Source organism: Emydura macquarii, unplaced genomic scaffold, assembly GCF_026122565.2.
Source record: "Emydura macquarii macquarii isolate MOO-44397 ecotype Brisbane River unplaced genomic scaffold, CSIRO-AGI_Emac_v2 contig_295, whole genome shotgun sequence".
NCBI classification, from domain to species: Eukaryota; Metazoa; Chordata; order Testudines; family Chelidae; genus Emydura; species Emydura macquarii.
Window position 1 is genome coordinate 3,037,747 of NW_027130432.1, and position 26,785 is coordinate 3,064,531.

A 26,785-nucleotide genomic window follows, 5' to 3' on the forward strand; every position below is an offset into this window, starting at 1 on the left:
CTTGATGTTTGATCAACGGCGTACTGTATTATGAAAGTATGGGCCAAGGCCCAGGTCGCTGCTTTGCATATTTCAGTAACTGGTACGTTATGCAAGAAGGCTGTGAATGTAGTGATTGATCTGGTTGATCGTGTACTGACCCTCTGGGGTGGCATTACCCCTGACTGTGTGTAGCATGTATGGATGCAGGTGGAAATCCACTTTGAAAGTCTTTGGGTTGATATGGAGTTGTCTTTGGAACGTTCCATAATTGATACGAAAAGTTTGTGAGATCTCCTGAAAGGCTCCTGAAGCTCGCAATGGCTTATCTGACTTCCAGTGTCTGGAGGGCCACATCCTGTGCGCTAGAGTGTGGTTTCGGGTAAAAGGTAGGTAAATGAAAGTTTTGGTTAAGGTGGAATGATGATGTTACTTTGGGGAGGAACTTCGGATGAGGTCGTAGCATCACCTCATCTTTGTGAAATAATGTATACGGTGGGTGGCCATAAGTGCTCCAAGTTCACTCATATGGCGTGCTGATGTGATTGCAACTAGAAATGTTACCTTCATGGACATGTACATTAATGAACAAGTTGCTAAAGGCTCGAATGGTGGCTTGATAATTGTTTTGAGGACTAAGTTGAGGTCCCAAGGTATTATAGGAGGACGTATATCTGGGTACACATTTTGTATACTAGTCAGGAAGCATTTGACAATTGGATGCGCAAAAATCGTGGCATCATCTATGAGATCATGGAAGGTGGTGATAGCTGCTAGGTGTACTTTAATTGAGCTAAGCGCTAATCCAGATTTTTTTATTTCCAGGAGATAGTCTAATATATTGGGGTTTGACACCGTTAGTGTGTTGACCTGCTTCTGTTAACACCATAAGGAGAATTTACACCATTTCTGAAGGTAAATTTTCTTGTGGCAGGTTTTCTGCTATTTAGTAAAATATTCCTTACTGGTTCCGAACATTGTAGGTCAGCTTGTCGGAACGAGTTAGGAACCATGCTGTGAGATGTAAATTTTTCAGGTGCGGATGGAGTATGGTTCTGTTGTCCCGAGAGAGGAGATCGTCAACTAGTGCGAGAGTGATTGGTGCGCGGATTGACATCTGTGTGAGGTACGTGAACCATGGTTGTTTGGGCCATGCTGGTGCTATTATCATCATCTTTGCATTGTCCTTGCGTATTTTGTGTATGGTTTTGGCTATCATGGGGACAGGTGGGAACGTGTACAGGAAACCCATGTTCCAGTTGATAAGGAACGTGTCCCCCATTGAACGTGTACCTAGACCTGCTCTCGAGCAGAAGTAACGGCATTTGCGATTCTTCGTTGTCACAAATAGATCGAGAGTGGGGTATCCCAACTGACGAAAGATGTTTTCTAAGACTGTATTGTGTAATTGCCACTCATGATTGTTGCCAAATTTTCTGCTCACATTGTCTGCAGTAGTATTCTGGGTACTGGGTAGATATGCCGCTGAAATGTGGATGTTGTGGGATATGCACCAATTCCATAGTCTCATTATCTCTGAGCATAGGGAGCCAGATCTTGCACCTCCTTGATGATTGATGTAGAACATACACACGATGTTGTCTGTCGTTATCTTTATAGTTTTTCCTCCTATCAGAGGTAGGAAGTGAAGACAGGCAATGCAGACAGCTCGTAACTCCAGTAAGGTTTATGTGTAATTTCGTTTCCTGTGGTGACCATTTGCCTTGAATGGTATGCTCTTGTGGGTGCACTCCCCATCCAATTAGTGATGCATCTGTCGTGATCATGATTGAAGGTGTTTTGCTTATGAATTGAGTTCCTGTTTGAAGGTTGTTGGGATGTGTCCACCATTTTAATGATAGTTTGATTTTTTTGGAATTGCTACCGTTTTGTATAGAGATTGTCTGTGTGGTTTGTAAACTGTCGCGAGCCACAGTTAAAGTGGTGGCATGTGCATCCATGCATTTTGCTCTACAAAAGTGGCGTCTGCCATATGACCCAACATTTGGAGGCATGTGCATACATAAAGAGTTGGGATGCTTTGTATTATAGATTCCAGATTTACAACGATCTGAAATCTGGTCTTTGGTAGGAACGCCCCGGCAGTGAGGGAATCCAGGTGCGCCCCTATAAACTCCAGTTGTTGCACAGGCTGTAGGGTGGATTTTTTGTCATTTATCGTAAGTCCGAGTGTGTGAAATGTTGTCCTTGCAGTGTGAACTGCATGTACAGCTTCCATATAGGTGTGTGCCCTTATTAGACAATTGTCGAGATAGGGGAATATGGTGATCCCCTAGTCTGTGAAGGTAAGCTGCTACTATAGCAAGGACCTTGGAAAGGACTCTTTGAGCAGTGCAAAGACCGAAGGGTAGCACCATGTATTGATAGTGGTTTTTGAGTACTGTGAATCTTAGGAATTTTCTGTAGGCTGGATGAGGAGTAACATGAAAATATGTGTCCTGAAGGTCAAGGGCTGCAAATCAGTTCCCCCGTTCCAGCACCGGCAATATAGTAGCCAGAGTAACCATCCTGAATTTTTGTATCTTTATGAACAAGATAGACTCTGGCTGTTGAAGGCAAGGGAGGTCATACAAACCTTCGACCAGTCCTCAAAATTGCTGCTTTGGAGGGGCAGCCTGGGAGGTTGATGGTTGCTGGTTAGTCTGTCAGCATCGCTGTGGCCTTTGTCAGAAGTGTGATTGTTCATATCATCTGTTTTGCGAGTAATGTTGGTATCTGGAATTATACGGCTGATACCTGAAGGGCCTTCTTCGTGTTGCAGATGTGTAAATTCCAAGTAGCTCTGGAATCTTTCATGGGATGCATGACTTCATCCATTTTTTCTGTGAAGAACTTCAATTTATCGAAAGGAAGATCGTCGATCGTTGCCTGCGGTATTTAGGCAGGGCTGCAGAGTGAAGCCAGGATGCCCTGCGCATGACGACAGCAGTTGCCACAGTTCTAGCCGCAATGTCAGCTACGTCAAGGGAAGCCTGCAGTGCTGTTCTTGCAACCAGTTGCTCTTCTTTGATCAACAACTGAAATTGATATTTTTTTATATTCCATAAGAAATTCAGTAAATTCTGATATCTTGGAATAATTCTTGTGATCATAATTTGAAAGTAAGGCTGCATAGTTTGCTACTCTAATTGAAGAGTAACTGATGTGTAGACTTTTCTGCCCATTAAGTCCAGCCTTTTATCATCTTTGTCGTGTGGTGTTGACTTATGATGCTGCTGCTTGTTCCTCTGGTTAGCAGCTTCTATAACTAGGGAGTTAGGAGCTGGATGGGTGAAGAGGAACTCAGTATCTCTGGAAGGGACATAATAGTTTTTATCAGCCCTTTTACAAGTGAGGGAGATGATGGCGGGGGTCTACCATATGTTATTTGCTGGCTCCATAAGGGCATCATCCATTGGAAGGGCGATTTTGGTAGAAGCTGAGGTCTGCAATATTTTAAGCAATTTGTGTTGTGAACCTGCCACTTCCTGAAGTGGGATCGCCGAACTATCCGCCACCCTCTTAAACAGTTCCTGGAATGGCTTAAAATCATCTGCAGCCATCAGGGGTGGGGGAACTATGGTCTCCTCAGGTGAGGAAGATGAGTTGTGTGTGGTTGGTGGCACTTCTTGCTCCACACTCATGTCCTGTTCATTGGCAGACCAGTTATTTCGGGTCCTGTTTGAGTAGGTCTAATAGGTGATCTGTCTCTGTGCCTATATGAGGTTGACAGTCTACTGTGCGATGGAGACTAAGTAGACCAGGTGTCCCAGCCAGGCCAGTGCATACAATATTGTGGAGCAAACCATGGAGGCTCAATCCATGGATTTGTTGGCTGCTTGTGAAGTGGCCGATGTCTGGATGGGTGGCCTCTGGGTGATGATAGGTGGGGAGAAAAGGTAGCTTGTTCAGCATCACACTCCTCATCACTGGAGAAAGGGATGGGAGACATGGGCTGATCATGAGTAAAGTGCACTGGAGTGGTGTCATTCCTGTAGAGAGGTGATAGTGGGGAAGATGTTACAAATTCCTCCTCATTCTGATGATGTTTGCTCTTCTGAGTACGTTTTCACGGAGCCGGAGTTGTCGGCTCCGTTGTCAATGACGGCAGCGAAGCGTGCTCCTTAGCCTTTTCTGGTGCAGATATATCCACCAGCACCGCTGGCACCTCGGGGCTGTCTGGTGTTCAGGTTGCATCGGTGCTGTTGGTACCGTGGTTTTTGCCGGTGCCGATGTAGACTGGTCGGCGAGTGTCGTTGCTGGGTCGCTTATCAGCGCTGAGGTCCGAGTCGGTGCCACCATCGAGGTGGTTACAGCCGTTGTGCAGACCTTTGCTTTAGACAGTGCCATGTCGGCATGGGGTTGTTTAGTTTTGTCTCTCAGCTCTTTAAAGGAGCAATGAAAGTCTCTCCTTGTGAAGGAGGTCAATGTACCTGAGGAACCTAAAGCCTCTTTGGTACTGAAATCTTTCTCCTTTTCTGGTGACCTTTTCTTGGCATGCTCAGTTGTAGAAGGAGTACAGTGCCTTTTTCTGGTGTTTTCTTGTGAGGAGCTATTACCCCGCACAGGGTCTGAGGCAGGTCTTAGCGATTGCTTCATGAGTATTAACTTCAGGCGGAGGTCCCTGTCATGCCTGGCTCTGGCTTTTAGATCTGTACAATGGATGCATTTCTGGGCAACATGCCCTTCACCAAGGCATCTGATGCACTCAGAATGCCCATCCAAAGCCAGCATAGTGTCCATGTATGAGGTACAGCGTTTGAAGCCGGGAGAACCCAGAATAATCCTACTTATAACAGAGGGGTAAGTCTGAGAGATTTTTTTTTTTTTTTAAACAGGGAAGGATTAAGGTAAAACCAAGTAACTTTACAGAGAAGAAAAGACTTATTGAAGATTTCTACCGGCCTGTGAAGAACTGCTGGGAGCTCTGTCTTGGACTGCAGACGATTGAGAAGGAACTGAGGGATCCGGGTTGCACGCACCAAAAAGGGCGCCAAGGCGCCACGAGACAGGGTCGGTGCATGCACGACCCGAACAGGCACTGCTGGCGAAATCTCCAATCGAGGATGCACCAACACCTGGAGTGGAGCACCTACAGGGACACTACTTGAAGAAGAAGTTAGGTCCTCTTGCTCGCTTTCTGATTCTGATGATAAAAAGGGTGGTGTGTGGCAGGAGGTTGTCAGTAAGCCAATGGCAGTACTGAGCAGAGAAGAGTACGGTGCACCAGACACAAAGATCTGTCACACACCGGAAATCTGTCAGTGCAGAGGGTGTCAGTACCAGCAAAGGCTGTCGATACTGAAAGCCTTGTGTTGATCGCATCAGACACACGGACCTGATAGCAGGGTCTGTCAGTGCCTGGCATATTGTCAGTGGTACCAATATTGATGACCATACTGATGAAGCCTTCCATGGGGCAGATCTTCTATGTTTCTCATGCCCCTGCAGTACGGATGCTTCTTTGCCTGTGCCCAGCAGGTCTTTAGGCGTTCCACCTTGCCCTCTCAGTCTGATACCGCGCGTGCCCTGGGTACCAGATTTAGAGGGCTTTGGTGCTCTTGGTACTGATGATACTGACTGAGCCGGGAATCATTTTTGGCTTGATTAGGGCTAACTATGGGGACTCCCTGATCTTAGAGGCCTTATGTGAGTGGCTGACAGGCATCTCTCTGAGCTCATCTCTCTTCAAAGTGGAGGGTTGCAGTGAGGACTCCCGCCCGGGATTCCAGAGGTTAAAGGGCTGAATCCATGAGTAGGAGTTTGAGCCTCAGTTCTCTGCCTTTCCTGGATCTGGGCTTCAGTTGCTGACATAAGCCACACTTTTGTGAAATGTGCTTCTCTCCCAGGCAGCGAACGCACTGCAAGTGTCTGTCAGTCACTGGGATAGATTCCTTGTAACTGAGGCACTTTTTGAAGCCTGGGGAGCTGGTCATACCCTTATCTAGGCCCTTCACCACACAAACAGGGGGTTGATGGAAGATAAAGTCCTTTTCTTCTCTTCTTTTTTCTAGACAATGGCCAAAATAAAATGTAAATGAAGCAAAAAAATAAAGAGAGGCTTCAAAAGCTAAAATTGACAATTCTAAGAGAGTTAACGATCTGTGAACAGACAGCTTTAGCTCCTTTTCTAGCCAAGGGCATTGAGAAGGAACTGAGGATGGATTGCCCGCACACACCGACTAGCCTCGTGGCAGTGAGCAGCGCATGCGCAGGCAGGGTGAACTGCTACCAAAGTTCTCCAATCAGTAGCACAGGGATGCAAACACACTTACAGTGGAACATCCATAGGGACACTACTCAAAGAAGAACCATCCCTGCCAGTCGTGCTACTCCATTTAAATGGGTTTGTTCCATCATGATTCATCATGATTCCGTATTTTTAAATTTTTGACTTTTTTTATTTTTGGCACTGATGGCACACTGTCCTAAAGCAAAAAAATTTGGAAACGACACTTTTATTAACATATCTATTACACACAGGTAAACATTGCATTATAATGATCTCACACACACACACACACACACACACACACACACACACACACACACACACACACACACACACACACACACACACTTCCAAGTGCAATAATTCAGGCTGACATTCCATCCCTTGTTTGTGCTATTGGACAACAATTTTGTGTTTTCCAGTTTCTTAGTTTGTGTCACAACCCAAAGGTTATTGAAATCTACTTTGGTATTTAAGTATAACAAAAAGGCAGTCTGGAGCTACATGTATCTACCTCAGGTTCCGACCAAAAAGGCAAGCCTTTTAGTGCACTGAGTTCCTGGGGAGAACACAGACTCTTACTCTGGTTACCCCATACAATTTAGCTTGGCGCCCCTAAGGCCTCCCAGTCTAGCTAATGAGAAACTCCCCCGCAAACGCCATATAAAAATGCTTTTTATACATCTTTAAAAATACCTTAAATTCTCTATATATTTAGTAAGATTTTTTACTTCTTTAAAATGTCCCCTGTTGCTCCTCAAGATAATGCTCCAGTGATGTATTACAACAGTAATACAGGACTGCAAAGCAATGGTCTAGCCAGACAAATATTAAATCTTATTTTCCTCTTCACTTAGAAGAAGCAGCAAACCCTTTGGCAAACCAGAGCTCTTGATGCTTCTCTGTCCTCCCACTGGAAACTCTGCCCAACCTTCCCTATATCTGACACGGTTTCTGGAATAGATGTGGGGGCAGCAGTGCAAGCTTGCAAGTATGGCAGTCACTGTTAACAGAGAGAAGAAAGGCGAATGAGCATTCTACCCCTCTTGATCTTTGGGATAGAACACAAAGCTGTCTATTAAACAAAAAAACATTACGGATCTGCTAACTAAGTCCAAAAACAATTATACAAAATTGAAGAGCAGGGAAACTTACATATACCCTTTGCTAGACCACAGACTTATACCAAAAGATTATTTTTCATATCATAAGAGCAACCTCTCTCTCATAATTAGGCTTGAAAGGATTAGATTTTTATCAGTAAATGACGGTAAACATTGATTACATAGTACACACACAAACTGACAAAAAATATTTCCATCTACAATACTTGAAATGTGCAGATAGGTGAAGTAAGAAAAATGCTGCTTAAGAACTTATTAAAGTTTGATTTAAGGATATTTATTTTGTTTATTTTAACATGTGATGTTGACAGATTGTGTTTTAATGCTTATAAAGCTTTAACTTTTTGAATCTCAGTGTATGCTGTCAGTAAATAATTGTCAACTCTCCCAATAATTTCCCCCAACGGTGAAAATCTAAAATCAATAAAAATCTTGAAAGTGCTTAAAATAAACATGATATTATGCATTGTAATCATAGAGATATAAAAATCTAACTCTTCCAAGCTTACTCATAATGTATTCTGTTGATTCTCTACATTAGTACACACAGCTTTTAAATTATAATAGAAAACTGTCATTTATGAAACTAGTTCAAATCTTGTTTAAAGAAGTTGAATAGATTCCCCAGTAATAAGAAGGCTTGGACTTCTGTAAAACCTTTCAACTGAATAGATAATTTGGAGAAAAGCTTTTAATCTCCAGCCTAGGTAGAGGTTAAAATTTCACATAAAGAAAAGACAACCAACTGCACCAAAAAGGCAAAATCCTTGAAGTAAATAATCAATGTGATGCATAAAGACATGGCCTTATGAATTCCATTGACAACATACACATTGATAAATATCCACATGTTGCATTAAACATCTTCTGCAAATCAATGATTTGTAAGCATCATCTATTGTTCAGAACATCACTGAAACTTTGAACAGTCAAGTGGTAATTATTAAAAAACGTAAGTAGCCTTTTTAACAAAGTTCTAGTGTTTATGGTATTTTGAAAGTTACAATATCTCACCAACAAGAGTTCTATTTCCATCCTTCCAAAATATTTCTAATTTACCAATTATATGCAGAATAGTAAGGAGAGCCAGTCCAGCAAACACTGAAGTCAATAATCACATTTTCAAACCTACTGAGTTGGTTCTTACAGTTGTGGGATGTTGACTGGCTCTGCATTTTGTATCCTGCAGAGATCACAATGCCACAGGACAGGAGCTTATAAACTCTGCAGCTCTCAGTTGAACAAGAGCTCTGTTTCTACAGAGCTTAAATATTAACTAGAGCTTCAGTCACATCTCAGGGAACATATCCAGCATTGGAATGACAGAGATTTGGTTAGCTGCAGTTCAGATAACTGATTACTACAATAAAATATTTTGGAAATTGATTTTGGGGAAGAATCAAAAAAATTCTAGCTGACTAGATATTGCTTTGAAAATGCCACTTCACACCCTAGGATTTGGATAAAATTAACCAAAAAATTTCTTACAAATTAAGATTTATTTTTAAAAAATCCATTTTCTATGCAAATCTAAGCAAGAGAGGCTGGATTGCTTCTACTCAGGCAGCAACATCCATTCTCAGCTACTTTAGTATTGTATGGAGAGGCCATCATTAGAAACAGAACTTAGTTTAAGGCTTTTGATGTAAGGATCCTGCCACACAACTAGATAAGGCTAGGTCTGCATTAGAAAGGCGTGTCAGTACAGGCATACCAACACACTTTCCTAGTGCAGACTATGCCCATATAACTATGTCTATTCTAGGCTTTTGCCGGAACAGAAATGCTGTAAAAACACACATCTAACCAACATTGAGGCAGCAAAAGTTACTACTATAGGCCTGGCCTAAGACACTTCAGTAGCTCAAGGAAAGACAGTGGTTGTGCACACAAGTCAGAAGAGAATTCTGAAGAAGTCACAATGGATCTGTTTACATGCACACATAGATGTACACAACACCTGAGAAGAAGAGTGAGGAATATGTTAACTTAAAACATCTGGCAAATGGTTCACTCTTAACTAGTCCAGTTTTTGGACTTTTATTTTTTCAAGGGGAAAAGGAATATTGTTGATTTGGGCTGGGGAAATTAGGGGCATGAAATGAGAAGCTGAAGCATGTTTTTCCCCCTTTATTGAAGTTCTACATCACACTACTAGAGCTAATGCAAACAGGGAGATCATAAAAGAACATAATGAAAGTCTTGCACACTGGGACTAAGGGACTGGTTTCGGTTACTGAATATAGCTTTGGAAGCACACCACACAACAGTGAGTAACTCCACAGTATCACACTACTATATATTATAGCTTCTTAATGCTTTTTTCTGTATAGCTCTTCAGCCTTATTCCAGTCTGCAGCCTCATGCCTCATGTATTGTACCCTATCCAGTATGAAGGTTTATAAGATTAAAATTCACCTCTATTCAATGTGTCAACATGCATTTCTTTTGTAAAGTAGATCACACACACAGTACACAATTATGATGTATCATTCCCAGGGTCTAAAGCTAAAATTACTCACATTTTCAACTAGTAACAGGATACCCTGTTGCCCATCACCTCAGATCTGTGAGAAAATGGGAGCAGAAGCAGCTAATTTGGAAAAACCCTTTCACAGACTCCTCTTATACCTCCAAAATATTCACTAACATCACTCAGAAAACCCAAAAGGCACTCCAATGAAGGGAAGTGTATAGATATATTTTTTGTACCTCAACTTTGTGTTATATTTAATATAATTCAGGATTTTTGATAGATAACATTGGTTACTCCACTCCACTGCTGTTTGAGACTAAGGTCAAGCAAGAAAGACTGAGAGTGCTCTTTTCATGCACTGTTAGCTCCAGGCACAAAGGGGCCTTCTGCATCACAGTCAGGGGTTTTCAGCAGCAGGAATATTTGCTATCAAAGAATAGTGAAAATACAAATCGTTCAAAGCAGCCGTAGTGGAGAAGATCCTGTACCCAGAACAACATACATTATGTTTTGTACAAAATGGAATGCCACAAGTCCCATGGCAAAGACAAATTTGCCTTAAAGACCAGCCAGATACTGACTGTGGTGAGAAAAATCTCTTGTGAATTAGTTTCCCAAGATTCTTATAATATCCAGACTGAATGGGGATTTATTACTATTGTTTATTTTCTTATTACTGTTTAGCATCTATTTAGGTTGTGAATTCTTGTGGTCTACCTCTGCTATAATACCATAATGTGTTTTTATATTAAGACAGTACTGAAGTAGAGTTAATGCTAACCATTTTATCGCCTTAGAAGTCAAAAGAAATTATATACACATTTGTGTTACAAATTCCATAGGTATTATACAGACACAATATGTACTCCAATACAAAATAGCATTACAGTGCATCAAATTTGCCAGCAACCACACACCTAGAGCAATCTGACATCATCCTAACTTGCTTAATCTACTTTCATTTGTAAACCCCTTTTTATTCAAATGCTCAGTGTAATATAGGTAACAGGTTCGGGACACGTTAGGTATACACTCACAGACTGGTTAATATATTAGGTCTATCCAACACACTGACATACCAAACTTAAGTTCACCAGGTCTAAGAGTGCTTTGTAATTTCTTCCAAGAAGAGCAATACACACATTCCAACTGAGATTGAAGTTTAAAATTCCTATTAGAATAGTTTTTATGTAATTAAATTGGAATGAATGTGCAACAGTGCCATTGCAGGAAACTTCAATGCAGTTCTACTGGAGAAATCACAACCCATTTCTGTGTGCCCACAAGAAGAAAGAATGGCTCTCTGGAGGATAAGAGTATATTAGTCTCTGTATGTAATAGATTTTATTGACCATATGGAACCGATATAAAAATTGTGTTGCAGTGGGTAGTCTTGGATTTGATACAGGAATGTGACACACAAAATAGGGTTTCTGTAAAAAACCTGGCCGCTTTCTGGCAGCCCTTTGCGATCAGAAAAACCTAAAACATTTACCTGATTGAGTCACTGAGGAGTCCCAGTTCAAAGCAAAATCTGAAGATTCACCCTCTTCGACTGAAAAAGAACAAAATACAGGTTGTGATTTCTAAATAAGATGGAAAGCGCAATGAGATAATTGAAGTGCCATATGCTAGTAATGTGCTGCAACAGATTTCTACGCCAGTGAAGAAAAGATTATTTTCCATAAAATAAGTTTAGGAAAATAATTTAGTAAAGTGTTTGCCCATATATTTTCAACATGGCTACTAATTATGTCATTGGACATTTTCCCCCCAGGTACAAATACCCACATTTGCATGTGCAAATTTGGTAGAGGTTTCGCTACCATTATGTAGTGTGGATGTGCAAATGTAGGGGTTTGTGCACACAAAAACTACACATGCAAAATTTGTGGCTGCACAGAGGCTGTTTTGAAATTGTCACTCTGTAACATATCACACCAAAGACATGTTCTGTGAAAACAATATTGACTGATGTAATTAAACAATATGAAGAACTGAAACATTTATGAAATTTTAAAAAGTTTGGGATCCAAAATACTATACACTATGTACAGATGTTATATAATATTGCGGTCACATAGGCACTTTTTCTTTGAATATTTATATTATAACTTAAGACCTGATCATGTGAAGACAACGGGGGGTAAGATGCTCAGTAGCTTGCAGAATCAAACACTTGTAAAGAAGTAAACACAACATTTTATCTTTAGCTGTTCAGATTTTGTTTAGCCAACCTTGTGCCCCTTAGAAACAGCCAAGAGACCAGCTGACAACCAATATGCCAACTGGGGGCCCAATTCTACTCCCACTGCAGTCAACAGCAGTTTTACTTTTGTCAAATTGTGTGCATTTGAAAGTCATAGCTGCAGAGATTGTTAGCATCCCCCTTTATAATCATATACAACAGAGTGCCCTTATTTCCCCCTGAAAAAGACAGTTTGGATATTGGGCCTTTATCCCAACATACACAATTTTACTGTACACTAAACCCTCTTCACCTCCCCCCCTTACCCACATCTAACAAATGGGCTTCTACAGGATTCTGCAGCTGAAGTCAATATACCACACTAAGCTCACATATGTAGCTCCCATTGACCAGAGTGGTAGTTGTATGCCCAGACCTTAGAGCTAGGTTTATGGTCCTTAGATTCAATTTTTATTACCCGGAAGCCTCTTCTCCCCCTCCCTCCTTCCCTCCCAGAGGACTCTAATATCCTTGATGTGGTTCTAGCAAGTTGATGTAGATGGTGTTAAAAAGAAATTGGGAATTGAAAAGATAACTAAATGGGTAATATAAAAGATAATTTTTGATGCACAGTATTTGTATGTGCAGTTCCAACAGCTAACATACATTCCAGAGAAGGCTACAACTACAGTAGTGGAACATGAAAGCCCATTTCACAAATTATATTTTTGAATGATGGAAAACAAAGTATAAAATCAATAACAAAACTCCCATGGACTTTGAGACAAGTAGGATTGGGCCAAACATTCTTCTAGTAAAAGGTTCACCCACCATTTTGTATCTCTTAGACCACCATCTTGTTTCATTTTTGTGGCAAGTATTAAAATACAAAAGGGAAATTCTGGATATGATGAGGCTAAATATACAGGTATGTTTGTGTTTAAACAATAAAATTACATGTACTTTGGGAGAAGATATCTTCCCACCAACATGTCAATTAAGCTAACTTTATACTGTATGTCTTATTCAAAAGGGACAGACAGGTAGAATGTTTTTATTTTATTATGGAAAAAAAATTTAAATCACACACAGTTTTCTCACTGGTGAAAGAATAAAATTTAATAAATCTGCTAAAAATATGGCAAGGCATTAACTTCTATAAGAGTTAAATAAGAAGAAATATATGGAACCACTGTTGGTCATCTGTAATTTTAACAATGGACTAACTGACATTTTGGCTAAACAATGGAGACTGCTACAGTCCTTGAGCAGTAGGTCACTTGATTTCAACAGTACAACAAAACACTTTTAACTACACCCTCCCTTAAATGAGGGCAAAGGTTAAATGCTTAAAAGATTAAATTAATGCCTCTATTGGAATTAATTTGTTTTGCTCTGCTGAGTGGACGATGGAGGGAGAACAGTACATTTTTATACATAAATGAAGATGACAACACTTACGTTCATTTTATATTATTGTCATGATTTCAGGTTCTTCCCCACACAGTCATGCAGACACATCACATCATCTACATTTTCACACAGCAACAGGCAAATTGCCTCACTAGCTTAGACATAAATGCATTTTAGCTATTGTTGCTCGGCCCACTAATTTTTTCTCTTTTTTATTTTCTTTCTTTTCCTTTTTTCCTCTTCTTCCTCTTCCACTTCTCTCTCTTTTTTCTTTTAATAAACACATTATATAGGATCAACTATAAGAAAAAGTTACAGTAAACCCCCTCTAAGAGGTATTGTTACATATGACTCGTGTGCAACTGAACAGGTTTTCTTTATCTAGCAGAACAGGAGTTCAAATTGGTCTCTTCAACAATAAGGTAACCGGCAGGAGCAATATGAAAAAAGAAGCTAGATCACTTCACACTGTTTGAGAGGGGCGCTTGCTGTGGAAGCAGGAACACATAAGGATGGCAAGTGGTATAAAAAGGCTGGCGTGGTTAGTTTTGTACTTCCCTGAAATGTGATTCTTACTATAGAAATTATTATTCTATAGCACCATCACAGTGCATGGGGCCTAAGGGAAAATTAGAAAAATAGACTAATCTCTTTGAGCAAGGGACCTAAGAGCCCAATCCTGCAAACACCTAGGGTTACTCATATTCCCAACTGTTTGCAAGAACAAACCCTAAATTAGACAGCAGGCACCAAGGGATGTCAAACAAAGGACAAGAAGCAACAACATAAGAACAACATTTAAAATAAAAATATTGAGTCTGCACACCAATATGATTAACAAGCTACAGCTATTTAATGATCTGTTCCATTAATATCCTATATTTTGCATTTTGGCACATAGGGAGGGAAGGATGGCCCCAAAGATGGCACAACTAGGAGTCAGAAAATTTGGGTTAATTTTACAGCTCAGTTATAGACTGCTAGTGTAACCTTAAGTTACCTAACCAGTATATGCCTCTCTATTAAATAGGGATAATACCTTAAAGAGGTGTTGTGAAGCTTTTCTCATTGGTATTTGTCAACCAGTTGGACATAAATTGTTATATAAGCACAAAGTATTTGAAGTGTGTGTGTGTGAGGCAGGGAGGGGAGTTATGTCGGCCTAGACAGTAAATATCCAAGCATTAAAGAAGTTAGCAGGACAGAACAACATTGCCTTAAATTAAAAACTTTAATTTTTGACCATTAAGGGCTAAATTCTGCCCTTTGGTGCATGAGTCCCTTGTTAATTTAATTTGGAAGGACAGAAAGCATATGCTAGGAAGTTCCTTGTATTGGTTAAGGAAGGCTGTGTGAAGGCTTTGTTCAGATTGGAGGTGAAATCCCAGGCTCATCCAGCGAGTAGAATAAAGGTTGAATATTTTGCTTACAGGCTCAGCAGGTCCTCCAGAGGAGCAAACAGCACATCAGGCTGGGGTTTGACTGCTGAGGATACATAGGCACCTCCAAATCTCACCACTGGGAGCAGCAAATCAGAAGAACCTTGTTCCTAATTTTAGTTAGGGAGATGTTTACTTTAGTTTGCTTTCCCTGTCTGTCCTTAAGTATTATCTCTTATTTTCTGTCATTTTTTGAAGCCTGGTTCAATTTCCCTTTTCTATTTTGTATATTTGCCTATAGCAGTAGTGTTAGATTTTGTAAATAAATAATACCTTTTAATTTGTTTTCCCCTACCTTGTGGAGCCTGCTTTATTTAAAACAATAATAGTAATAGGTGCAGCAGGAGGGATAGACTCTGACGTAACCACTTTCAAGATATGCTGCTCAGTAATGTAAGGGATCTATGGATACCACTCAATCAAAAAAAGGTAAATTCTAAAAAGAACACTATACTGGTGGCATTGAAAACCTATGTATTGTGTAAATCCTCTACCAGAAAGATCCACCCTACTGTGTCATGCAGCTGACTGACTGGTTTAGAGATTAAAGGTTGTCACAAACAATAACCCCGATAAATATAAAAGGACTACTTTTACTAAACTATCTTGATAATCAATAAAAAGGGTCAAATCTTTACTGGTAAAGCATTTCATGTTCGTTGCATATGGCATTAAAGAGAGAAAACTTTTCTTTAACAGAAAAGTGATTGTCATTAACAGTAAGGAGTTACTTACCGGTAACTGGAGATTTTTCAAGATGCGTGGTCCCTATCTGTATTCCACTGAGGGTTATGCATGCATGCCATGTGCCTGGAGTTGGAAAGTAGTGTCCATTGGTCTGCACGTGCACTCTGGCACGTCTCATGTTTCCATCTGAGACAATAAAGGGAGGAGCGGTCTGACCATGTCTCCAGTTCCTTCTCTACCATAAATCTAAAAAATCCATAGCCGAGGGGTAAGGAGGGCAGGGAATGGAATATAGATAAGGACCACACATCTTGTGGAACCTCCAATTAAAGTAACCGCCTCTTCTTCTCTGAGAAATAGGCCCTATTGTATTCCACTGAGGGTGATTAACAAGCAGTACCTAATTTGGAGGAGGGTGTGAAGATGAGGAAGGAATAGTAGTGCATAATGTGTGGTGAAGGTATGTATGGAGCTCCAGGTGGCTGCTCTACTTATGTCAATGATTGGCAAAGTCTGAAAGGAGGCCAATGTGGAAGCCTGGACCCTCGTGGAATGAGCCCATACCCTTTTAGGGGAAGGTAGACCCGAAAGTTGGTAACAGAATTTAAATACATCCCAAAATCCATTTGGAGATTCTCTGGGTGGAAATGACCTGATCCTTGAGGCTCTCTGCTATTGCAAAAAATAGTCTAGGGGACTTCCTGAATGGTTTCAGTCTCTCCAGGTAGAAGACCAAAGCTTAGCAAATACTGCAGGAGTGGAGTAGACGTTCCTTTGCAGAGACATGTGGTTTCGGGAAGAAAACAGGTAGTTGAAGGCTTGACTGATGTGAAATTGAGAAACAATCTTTGGTGAGAACATAGCATGTAGCTGTACGGAAATCTTATCTCTGTGGAAAGCCATGAAAGGTGGGTCCGCCATCATGGCCCAAGTTCACTAACTCTTCTTGCCAAAGCAAAAGCAACAAGGAAGGCGACTTTCATGAAAAGGAGGGACATAGAGCACAAGGCTAAGGGTCTGAAGGGGAGAGAGATTCATTAGCATAGAAAGAACAAGATTCAGTCCCATTGAGGTGCTTTAAGTTGGACAAGTGGCAAGGTTCCGATGAGCCCTTTCCATAACCTGATAGTTAGTGGATGTGTGAAGATAGAGGAGGATGGAACATGCTAATTGCCACCAGGTGTACCTATAGAAAGCTGAGGGTGAGACCTGAAAACTTTAGTGACAGAATGTAGTCCGATATGAAGGGGATCCCTGCCAATTCTGGTGCGTCCTCTTTTTATTGAGCCTATAAGGATTACCAGAGTGGATGGTGAGGGGTCCCATACCTGGGGTGTATCCCACGGTGGAGAAATGATCTCTCTAGAGGTGGAGGGGCCTGATGGATTGGGTGACTCTGGATCTGGCAAGGTGAACACACCCTGGGATGCGTTCAGCTCTAAATCTCCCCACTGTGAGAAGTACTCTCTCCTTCCTGGGTATCAGTGCTGGTGCCATGGATTTTCCTGGAACGGGAGGATCCTACATCTTGTAGGGTGCCGGTGATGATGGTACCAATGGACCAGTGCTCAGAACCGCTAGATCCCACTGCTTGTGTGACTTCATCTCATGTTATATGGGATTTAGCGCGTGATCTGTCGCTATGACTCAAACTTGTGGAAGGAGCATCCACTTTCTTCTATTTTGAGGAAGACTTATGCCCCATGCTTATGGGTATGCTTCCTTACCTCCTGACTAGTCCTGCAATGGGGTCCGTGGGGGTGGTTCCACTCTGGCACCAGATTCAGACATGCTGGTAGTTACCATGCTCCCCATTGATTCAGTCCGATGTACAGGGAAGCTAGACCTAGATCTGAGTGAGGTCTCATGGCAAGCTCCCTGAGATGCTTCTGGACACAGATAGCCCAACCATCTCAGGTACAGCTGGGGAAGGATAGGCAAATACTGCACATGGATGTGATGTGAGCGACCCCCAAGCAGTACAGGCAACATTGGTGTTCGTCACTAAGCGAGAAGGAGACAGGCAAGAGGCACAGAGTTTGGAGCTTGGAGTTCTGGGCATAGTCCAATAACCACACGCGGGTAAGAGGTTTTGAAGGAGGTCTGAAGAAAACAAAAAAGCCCTCAAAAATTATCTAGACTAAGTACTAAAACTACAATAAAACTACAATAAACTGGTAAAACTAGTCTTAAAAACTGGCAAACTATGAATACTATTTTAAAGTACACCAGAAAGTAGGACTCTAAAAGTTCTGACCCGGACCACGTGGCAGTGGGAAGGAACTGGGAATGTGGTCAGTCCACCCCACCCTTTATCAGACAGAAGCACGAGGAGAGCTAGGGCACATGCGCGGACCAACAGACACTACTTCCAAATTTTCTGACTCTGGATGAATAGCACGTATGCATAACCCTCACTGGAATGCAATAGGGACCATCACTCAAAGAAGAATAAATGTTTTCTGAGAAGCCAAGGACAAAATTATAATAAACCAAAATCAAGGAGCAAACCCTTCCATAGGTGCCATTTAATCACTCTGATGATGCAAGCACAGAAATGTACACTACTTTTGTTCAGCAACAGCAGGATGCAGCAACTGCTAAACCACTGACACATGATAGAAAGATGCATAAGTACTTGAAACGTTCTCCTTCAGAAGTACGGCATGGAAACATTAAAGGAAAGAGAGGTGAAGTTTAAGGATACAAGCCAAAATTTTTAAAAGCAGCTAGTGATTTCGCCTCAACTTGAGACGACTTAAAAGGGCCTGGTTTCTTGAGGGCAATGCTCAGCACTTCATAAAAACCAGAGCTCCTTAAGGTGTCTCATATTGGAGTGAAACATTTTAGAATCTTGGCTACCATGTTTACACTTAAATTCTAATCATGATTGTAAGTGACCCACACCCCACTTTTCTTCAAACTATGATATGTGTTTGTGCATTCAGTTATGGCTGTAGTGAGAAACAATGGCTATGTAAAAAATTCACTGTAACTGCTCTGAGTCATTGTTTCGAAATGTCTTAAAAATAAATTTTCACTCCTATTAGTAATGCAGAGCCAATATAGCTAGAGAAGACCACATTGGATTCTATTCTGCTTCATGCATCATCAACAAAAGTTCCAAGTACAGTTTATTATTGGTGATTGTGTCAATTTTCAGATCCCAGGTTGAGTTTGTAGTCAATTTTGAAAAAATGTGTTACAAATAGTTTCAAAGTACTAAACATTTCTCTGAGTTCCTTTATCAGTTTTTGTGGCCTTACAATTATTTCAATTTATTGTTAGAAAGTTTCTTTCTCCCTTGTTGCTGTATGAATGACCCACACAAACAACAGTGGAAATAAACTGACTGACTGACTGTAGAGGCAAAAAAGACTGTGTACCCAAACTGTCATCCAATGCACAAAGCAAACAAATTGGAATCAAAGACAGAGAGACACTCCTTTAGTCTAAACCTTCAAGTACAGTAATCTTGGTGTTTACTAGTAACTATGGTCATAAAGAACTTTTGCAGGAGAGTGTGGTTTCTAAACTGATAGTGTCCTTTTAATGAAGTTTGTCTCGGAAGCAACTACGAAGTTGAAATCCTCTAGGAACAAAAAGGTCTTTGAATGAGTATCCATGTAAAGAGCTATGAAAATGTCCTTGGCCTAGCACATACAGAAAATCGTATAGTGGTAAACTCAAGGGGACAAATTCTCCAGTTCACTAGCGCCGTTTTGTGCTGTAGAAGTGGAGAATTCCCCATGTGCAGGGGAAAATCTCTGCTGGCATAGAGCTGCCAGAGGAAGCACAGCGCCTTCATATGCCAGTTGCCACCTCACCTTGACATAAAAAAAAAGAAGAGGGAGCAGGTCAGGGATGAGCTGAAGAAATGTTGGAGGTGGGGCAGAGGTGGGTTCTGCTGCTACACACGGATCTCCACTGGCATAAAGGATCTTAAGCCAGCAATGCCAGCAGCATTAGAACAAGATCCCTTTCTGCTCTAATTTATGACAGGGATAAGCATCCCGGGAACCATAACTAGATCCCTGTGGCCACCACTCTTCACTACATCCGAGCACAGCTCAGATGCAGTAGAGAACTATGGGCAATTACTCCATTCATTAAAGAATATTACACAAATCCAAAGTTTATAGTTTGTCAGCTTATTTTAGATGTTCTCAGAGGATATTTATTTAATTGCTAGATAACTGGTGCTGGAGACTAGAAGGTTTTGGTCCTCTGAGCTCAAAGAAACTTCTGAAAGAATTCAGCATCCATTCCCCCATGAAGCTGAAAATCTATTTATGGGTGTGCCATTATCTGAACTCCATTCATAGTTACAGGGCTTATTTAACACTTTATCACTCCCAGGAAAGAAGTTAACCTTATCAAACGAAGACACTTCTGAACCAAATGTTGATTTCTAGATGCAATCAAAACTTACCAATGAGCAACAGCCCCTTAGTAGCTCAGGTTGAATGTGCATACTTCTTATCGTATTACAAAGTTTTCAAGGGTTGAAGGGAACAACTGACATAAATAGGACTGCACTAATATTTGCCCTAGAATAAAAATGCTACAGTATTCTATCCTAAGAGTCAAAAACAATGGCATAATATTATTGTCCCCAATTTGGAAAATCACTTAAGCACATGTTTAACTTTAAGCACCCTGTCTGAATAGAGAATCAGGAACATTTCCTGAATCAGGGCCATTGTGTTTTGGACCATTACTGTATTCTCACCATTTTGCTACCTATGGGTAACCTCTCTGAAAACAACAATGAAATGATCTAAGTGCAGAAAATGGCCATGTTGGTTGAGTGTTGGATTATGTTATTCTAAATAGGATAAGCTTATTTCTCACATAAAACTACAGCAAGCTGTATCATCAATATTGTCTGTATATTAGTCTGCAGTGAGTACATCCAGACTCTCAGATTTCCCTCTGGAGAAGTCCTATAATACAAGACCCTTTATTATTAATCAAATCACACAATAATTACATATTTTCCCAGACCTAGACATTGGTACTTTTAAGCTTGAACTCCGTGATTGCAACTTCCCTGAAACATCAATTCTTATACTTTTTAGACTTATTTATTGTCTTCCAGCCTCAGATACACATCCTTCAATGAATGCCTTTAGCCTTTACATCCTCTCCTATCTATCCACAATCCCTGTTTCTTAAAAGGAGTTTCCTTTCCTGCCTTTAAAAAAGAATCATATGAAATTATAAACCTCCAAACCAATGAACAACCACACAAAGATATTCATCCTCCAACAGCCTGACATAGAGCAGCCTCAGCATACAATACCTTACATTGGTCATGATCCTGTCAGGTGCTGAGCGCCATCAATTTCCATTTAAGTCAAAGGGAGATGAAGATGCCCAGAACTTACCAAGATCAGGACCATAAGGAAACAGTTTCCAGCTAGCCTTGCAGGAGCATAAGGGATGATTAAAAATCTTTAAAGTTTAGCTACATGACCCAAGGGTAAAAGGATGCAGTATTGTCTATTTGGTGTAGGTCTACGCTGAAGAAAAAAAAAGTGCGTCAAGTTAGCAGTGAAGACAACTCAAGCTACTAAACCAAGTTAAAACCTGAGTTGCCTTGTCTTCACTGCAATTTTAACCTGAGTTAACTAACCCAGGTTTGCTAACCTAAATTAAAAACACACCTTTTTGCAATGTAGACATGCCCTGAAGTCTGCAGAGAGCCTGAACCAATAGCTCAGATAGGTATAAACAGGCCCATTCATCTTAATAAACGTTATTAACTATTTCACTGATGATCACTTTAACAGAAAGCTCCAGCTAACACTCTAACCTTGAATTGCCTCCAGTGTCTCCTCAAGGGTCCAAAAGTTTTATCTGTCCCCACCCAGCTGCCAGAATATCTATCTTCCCACCTGACAACTTCTATGATGCAGTTCTGTGATGTCAATACCAAAAACTGACAAAATATTGAAAGAGGAAAATGGGGGAAGGGCTACATAAAATACATTGACTTTGTTTTTTTTAATTAAACAAGACTGCTAGAGAGTTCCATTCTGTTGCACTGAAGTGCCACAGAAGCCAGGGACCTTGCCACAAAAAACTAGCTTCTGCATACTGTGGAGCACACAGCAGGGGGCTCGACTATATTTGCTGTCATCTCAGTGTAAGCTTCTTTCAAAGGCGTGTGGAAGAAAATTCAAATTCAAATTCAAATGGAGGAGATGTTTTGTGGGGAATTAGCAATTTAATGAGAAATAACATATAACTTATCACTGTGAATTCATCTGGTTATTCAGCAAGATTATTTGTCTTATCCTATGGACAGAAGTCCAAGTAAACCCATCTATTGATTCAACCACTACATTTAAGGGAAGTAGAAAAGATTCTAAATTAGATAACCAGGGATGCTTTGCACCAATAATTTGAGCCAATTCATCCACACTGAAACAACTATGGTACCACATGACTGCTGCCAAGTCCAACTGCAAATATCAGCTTACTAGACATTTTGATTGTTTGCGCTAACTCTTGCCATCTAGTGTAAGTCACGAATTGTCTTCTTTCAGTGTTAGTTGGAAGTTGGCATTTTGAAACAGAATCCCATCTAGCTGGTTGATAGCGTAGTCCTCACTTAAATCCCAGCACACATGGTCCTGTGCAGAATACTTGGAGGCTACGAGTTCTCCTCTGCATTTTTTCTAAACACAATTGCTTTCAGCTTTCTGAGTGCATCAACAGAGCAGCATTCTTGTTCTCCTCACCTCACATACAGGATTCAGTAAGTGGTGGCCTTTGGCCAGGACTTTTTTCTCCCCTAAATAGGACCATTATATATTTGTCCTTTCATGAGCCAGCAGGCCAGGGAATAAGACAAGAGGGTTTACTGACACGACTTATTTAGCTAGTTCAGAGCCTAAATTCACATTAGTTCTCTAACTGCTTTTCTCCAAAATCAGTAACAAGGCTTGGCAGAGTGAGTGGTTTTTGCTGGCAAAATCTGCCTTTCTGTGGGATACCCAGACTGCTATGCTCTTTAGTTCAAGAAAAAGAAAAAAAAGGAAGAACGAACGAAAAAAATGTAGACTGGATTATAAAGAAAAACAAGGAAAACACACAGAAACAGAGAAAGAAGTGAAGACAATTAAGAAGCAGAAGATAAACAACAAAATAAGGTAGCACTAGCAGGTTTATGCAAAGAAGATCTAATTATGGGTGACTAAATCCACCAGGACATTAATATTCCAGCGTAATGTGCCTAGTTTCCTCCTTCCAGACATGGCAGGGAGGAAATGAGAATCACTTAGACACACTGTTTAATGAGCAAATGATGGACGATCACCAAACACAGCCTGCCTGATAAGTATCCATTAGCTTAAACTTCTACTGTAAATCTGTACACAGCTAAGGGGCCTTGGTCTTAAAATACTACATTGAAACAATGTAACTGCAACACGATAAAAGTGATGTTCCAAGGAAAAGCTCAAGTCTAAAATAAGAGGAAGACTATGGGCCATTTGTAAAGGCTAATCATACTCCATGCCACAGACTCCACACCTGAACAACAAGCCATAGCACATTTATTTCCAGTGATCATATTTAGTCTTTGTATGTCTAATTCACAATCTCAACTGGAGACACACATTTCCAGTCAAAAGCCACTATGTATAAAAATACAGTGTAATAAAATGCATTCAATATTTCTATTTGTTATCAGGATCAACATTTAATACATAGAATGCATTGAAAATTACAATGCTTAGAAGAACTGGGCCCATGTACACAAACTCCGTATTTGTGGGGGTCTTTTCATACGATTTTTAAAAATCTGACCGTAATGGAAAAATCAATGGAATCTTGATTGGCAAGTTAACCCATTTTGAGATTCTTTAAATGAGATACTTGGGATTTAACTTGACAATTCCAGTTTCTTAGATCTGGTGATAGGCACTGAGGCACACTAGCCAGTTCTATTTCCTCATAGTGTTTCATTCAGGTCTGACACAAGTGAGACTGGACAAGGAGCCTCCTGGTCCTACACTATATTTCAGAGTGGCACAAAACAGCAGAGGTCCTAGGCCAAAGAAGGGAAACTCCTCTTCCCAAGTGCCAGCGAGGAGAGTAAGTTCTGGTTATACGGCCCTAATGGTGATGCGAATTAGGGGAAGTCTGAGGTCAAGTTGTATTGGGTTTACAGTATCCTTTCCCTACCGTTATGTCACAGAGAGCAGTCTCAGTCTTCCTGTGTATCCTTCATTCATTCTCTGCATGCTTCTGTTCTCCCTCCCGTTTCTCTCTCTTCTCTCCCCCCACCTTTCTCTCTCTTCTCTCCCTTTTACATGATACTAGTTTTCTGTCATGTGTGACATCAGCTCCCTCCCCACTGCAGTTGCTTGGGATTTTATGGAGGGTGGGGAGGGCAGAAATGACCCTTCCAGCCAATCCCCAGCATCAGCTTTCAGCAATAAGCAAAAAGATGAGGGTGCCCCTCTCATCTTGGTTGGGAAAGAGCTGAATCCATTCACTGTCCCAACCCCGACTCTTCATTAGCTAGAGAGGGGGAAGAGCCACAGACCCCATCTAAACCAATTCAGCTCTGCTTGTCATGGAGCCATTGATAGAGCAGCTGCAATATAGCAGAGGGAACATGTCCAGGGCATCCCTCTTAGTGGTGCTTCCAGCACCCTCAGGATGATTTTAAGGCTGTACAATCCCTGCAACTGTGCAGCAAATTTAAAGCCCCAAGAGTATAATCCTGCAGGCTATTTCTTTAAGTCTGTTTGGAGCCTTTTCCACACACCCAGTTCAGTGGTTCCCACCCCCCTTTATTTATTTATTTATTTATTTATTTTAAACTCCTTTGTCACAGCTAGCAGATGGGCCATCGTCTCCTCATGCCACGTCCTGGCACAAGCGCTGCCTTCTCTTGTATTTCTCCCCCTGCTTTCTGTCTCTCTCTCTACAGCCAGTCCTGCTGGTTTCCTTTTTCTCCTTCATCTTGATTTTACCCTTGTTTTTTACCTCCTTTCCTCCCCCTTCTGTATTTTATTATTTTCTAGTCGCTCCCTCTCTTTTGTTCCCTCCTCCCCACAGCTTGAGGTGAGGAGGGGCATCGTCACTGGCTCCAGAGAGCTCAGCACATGCACTCTCCTTTAGATGCCCAGAAGCAGCAGAGAAGCTTGGGGGATGCAGGCTGCTGCCTTTGCCTGCAGCTCCGTCGACATGAACTGATACCATTAGGAGCCATCACAGGAGCAGAGAGGGAAGACAGGCAGCTCAAAGAGCCGCTGTGTCTTCACACCCAGCTGCAAGAGCATATTTGTGTGGGTCAAGCAGCTATCCTTGTTCCAAGTGTCTCTCTCCTCTGCCCCATACCCCAGACATGCATGCCCTCTTCCCCCCATCTCCCCAAGGAACCCACTCCACAGACAGGAAAACAGTGCCTTTGCTGTTTGGCATAGAGCTTACTCACTGAAACACACTGCATCCCAAGAGACGTCATCTTCAATTTGTTTCAACTGAAAATGAATCGCCTTCATTTCAGGGTGGAGTGTTTTAGAGGTGCCATGCTACTCAGATCCCCTAGCAAACAGGTAAGACAGACCACCCACACACAATGTAAGCCACACTGCTCAAGCAGGAGATGGAAGTTCACAATGCAGTTCAGAGAGAAGGACTGGAGAGTAAAACACATTTCTGTAAAAGAAGCCAGGTTGGAAAAGCAATAAGCTCATCTGCAGAGAAAAGACAGACATGTAGTCTAGGATAGCTATACAACACAAAGAGTGAGAGCATATGCATTATTATATGCATTTCTAAGGCAACTGTTACCGAATTATCTGAGCACTCTAACATAAATGGAACTATTAGGAGTAAACTGATGTTTTAATGGTCAAGTGAAACAAGGCAGCTGAAAGTGACTTTTCTCACATTGTTCATAAAACCACACATTATTATGTTTCAGAAACAAAAAGTTTAAATATTTTTGCTGCATACAGAAAGATTTTGGATGACAAAGAAAATGTAAATGTTAAAACTGTAGTGATTCATTCACAAGAAAAAGAAGATCCAGAACAGGATTTTAACTCCACTTGCCAAATTCAAAGGTGTTGTAAGAGTATCTGACAAGCCTAAGGGACCCCAAGTGGGTGTAATTTACACAAAAGGCTAGAAGAGGGGAGGGAGAGCAGGAAAAGCAACCGAAAGAAGGGCATAAGGCGGCGCATGCAGCCCCACACCATGCACACACACTAACTTACAACTTCTTACACCTTCTTCCAAACTTTAGCATTAAAGTACACAAACTCAGCCTGCCTACTACCTCCTCACGGACATGTGGCTCACCCCATCTCAGACATCACCTCTGAATTTGACCTCACATCTTCCATATAATGACACACTTTATGTCATGAAACTAAAACCAACAATACAGTCATATCATGGAGAGCAAATAACCCAAAAATGCTATATTGGGTTGAGGAATCCTTCCTATCATTGCTACTCCATAGTGCCATGTTCAACCCTGGTTGCTCTTTTCTGCCTTTCTTAAGAACACATGAAGGAATTGACCCCATGCGATGTTTGAGTAAAAACACAAAGAAGAGAGTTCAGTGCTTGACACGATCAGGTCAGTATCCTAATCCCCTCCAAATTCTATTTTCAGTAAGTAGACCGTAAATATTCTTTTCTTTTCTATCGTAAAATGACTTTGGACATAATATTTGCCAGTGCTTCATATCACCCCCATAAGCCTTTTCTTCTGATACCCCTTTTCCCATTATGGATCTGCTCCAAAGCATGTAGAAGTGAATTAAAACACTACCAGTGACTTTAGATCAGGTTCTATATTATTTTAAGCCTGCAGCCTGATCTTGTTTGTGATGGCAGGGGGACCAGAACAGTCCTCTTCTCCCCACTCTGACATTGGAGTCTGGCAACTCAACTATTTCAGCTCTTCTCGCCACCCACTGCCACAACCATTCTGGACCATCAAAATTTCTCTCCCTCCCCTCACCCAATTTCCTCATTACAAAACTTGCAAGTTTACATGGAGAGTTTGGTTTTTCAGGAAAAATTCACACAAGAAAACTGATTAGTAGGATAAAAATCCATCTATTCATTTAATCAGTGACAATTATCATGGAGAGGTTTATAAACTGATACCACATATAGAAAATGTATTCTTACAAAGGTTTTATTATTATATTTGGTAATTCTGACCAGGGGGATTCACCGTATTCTGTTTTTAAAGACCATACATGC

At 41.1% G+C, this 26,785-nt stretch overlaps 1 protein-coding gene across 9 annotated transcripts in view; it reads right to left on the reverse strand.

The window, feature by feature from the left end:
* Positions 1-26,785, reverse strand: part of ZNF423 (zinc finger protein 423) — a 314,186-nt gene that overhangs the window by 239,165 nt on the left and 48,236 nt on the right. For 7 of the 9 annotated variants that reach the window (XR_010920299.1, XM_067550701.1, XM_067550670.1 and 4 more), the window contains exon 2: positions 11,307-11,366. The exons of the other annotated variants lie outside the window; for them this stretch is intronic. Coding sequence is in view for 5 of the 7 variants with exons in the window: in XM_067550701.1 (XP_067406802.1) it covers positions 11,307-11,366 (60 nt within the window). In the remaining 2 variants the exon portion in view is untranslated. The remainder of the gene's footprint in view (positions 1-11,306; positions 11,367-26,785) is intronic. 9 annotated transcript variants of the gene reach the window in all.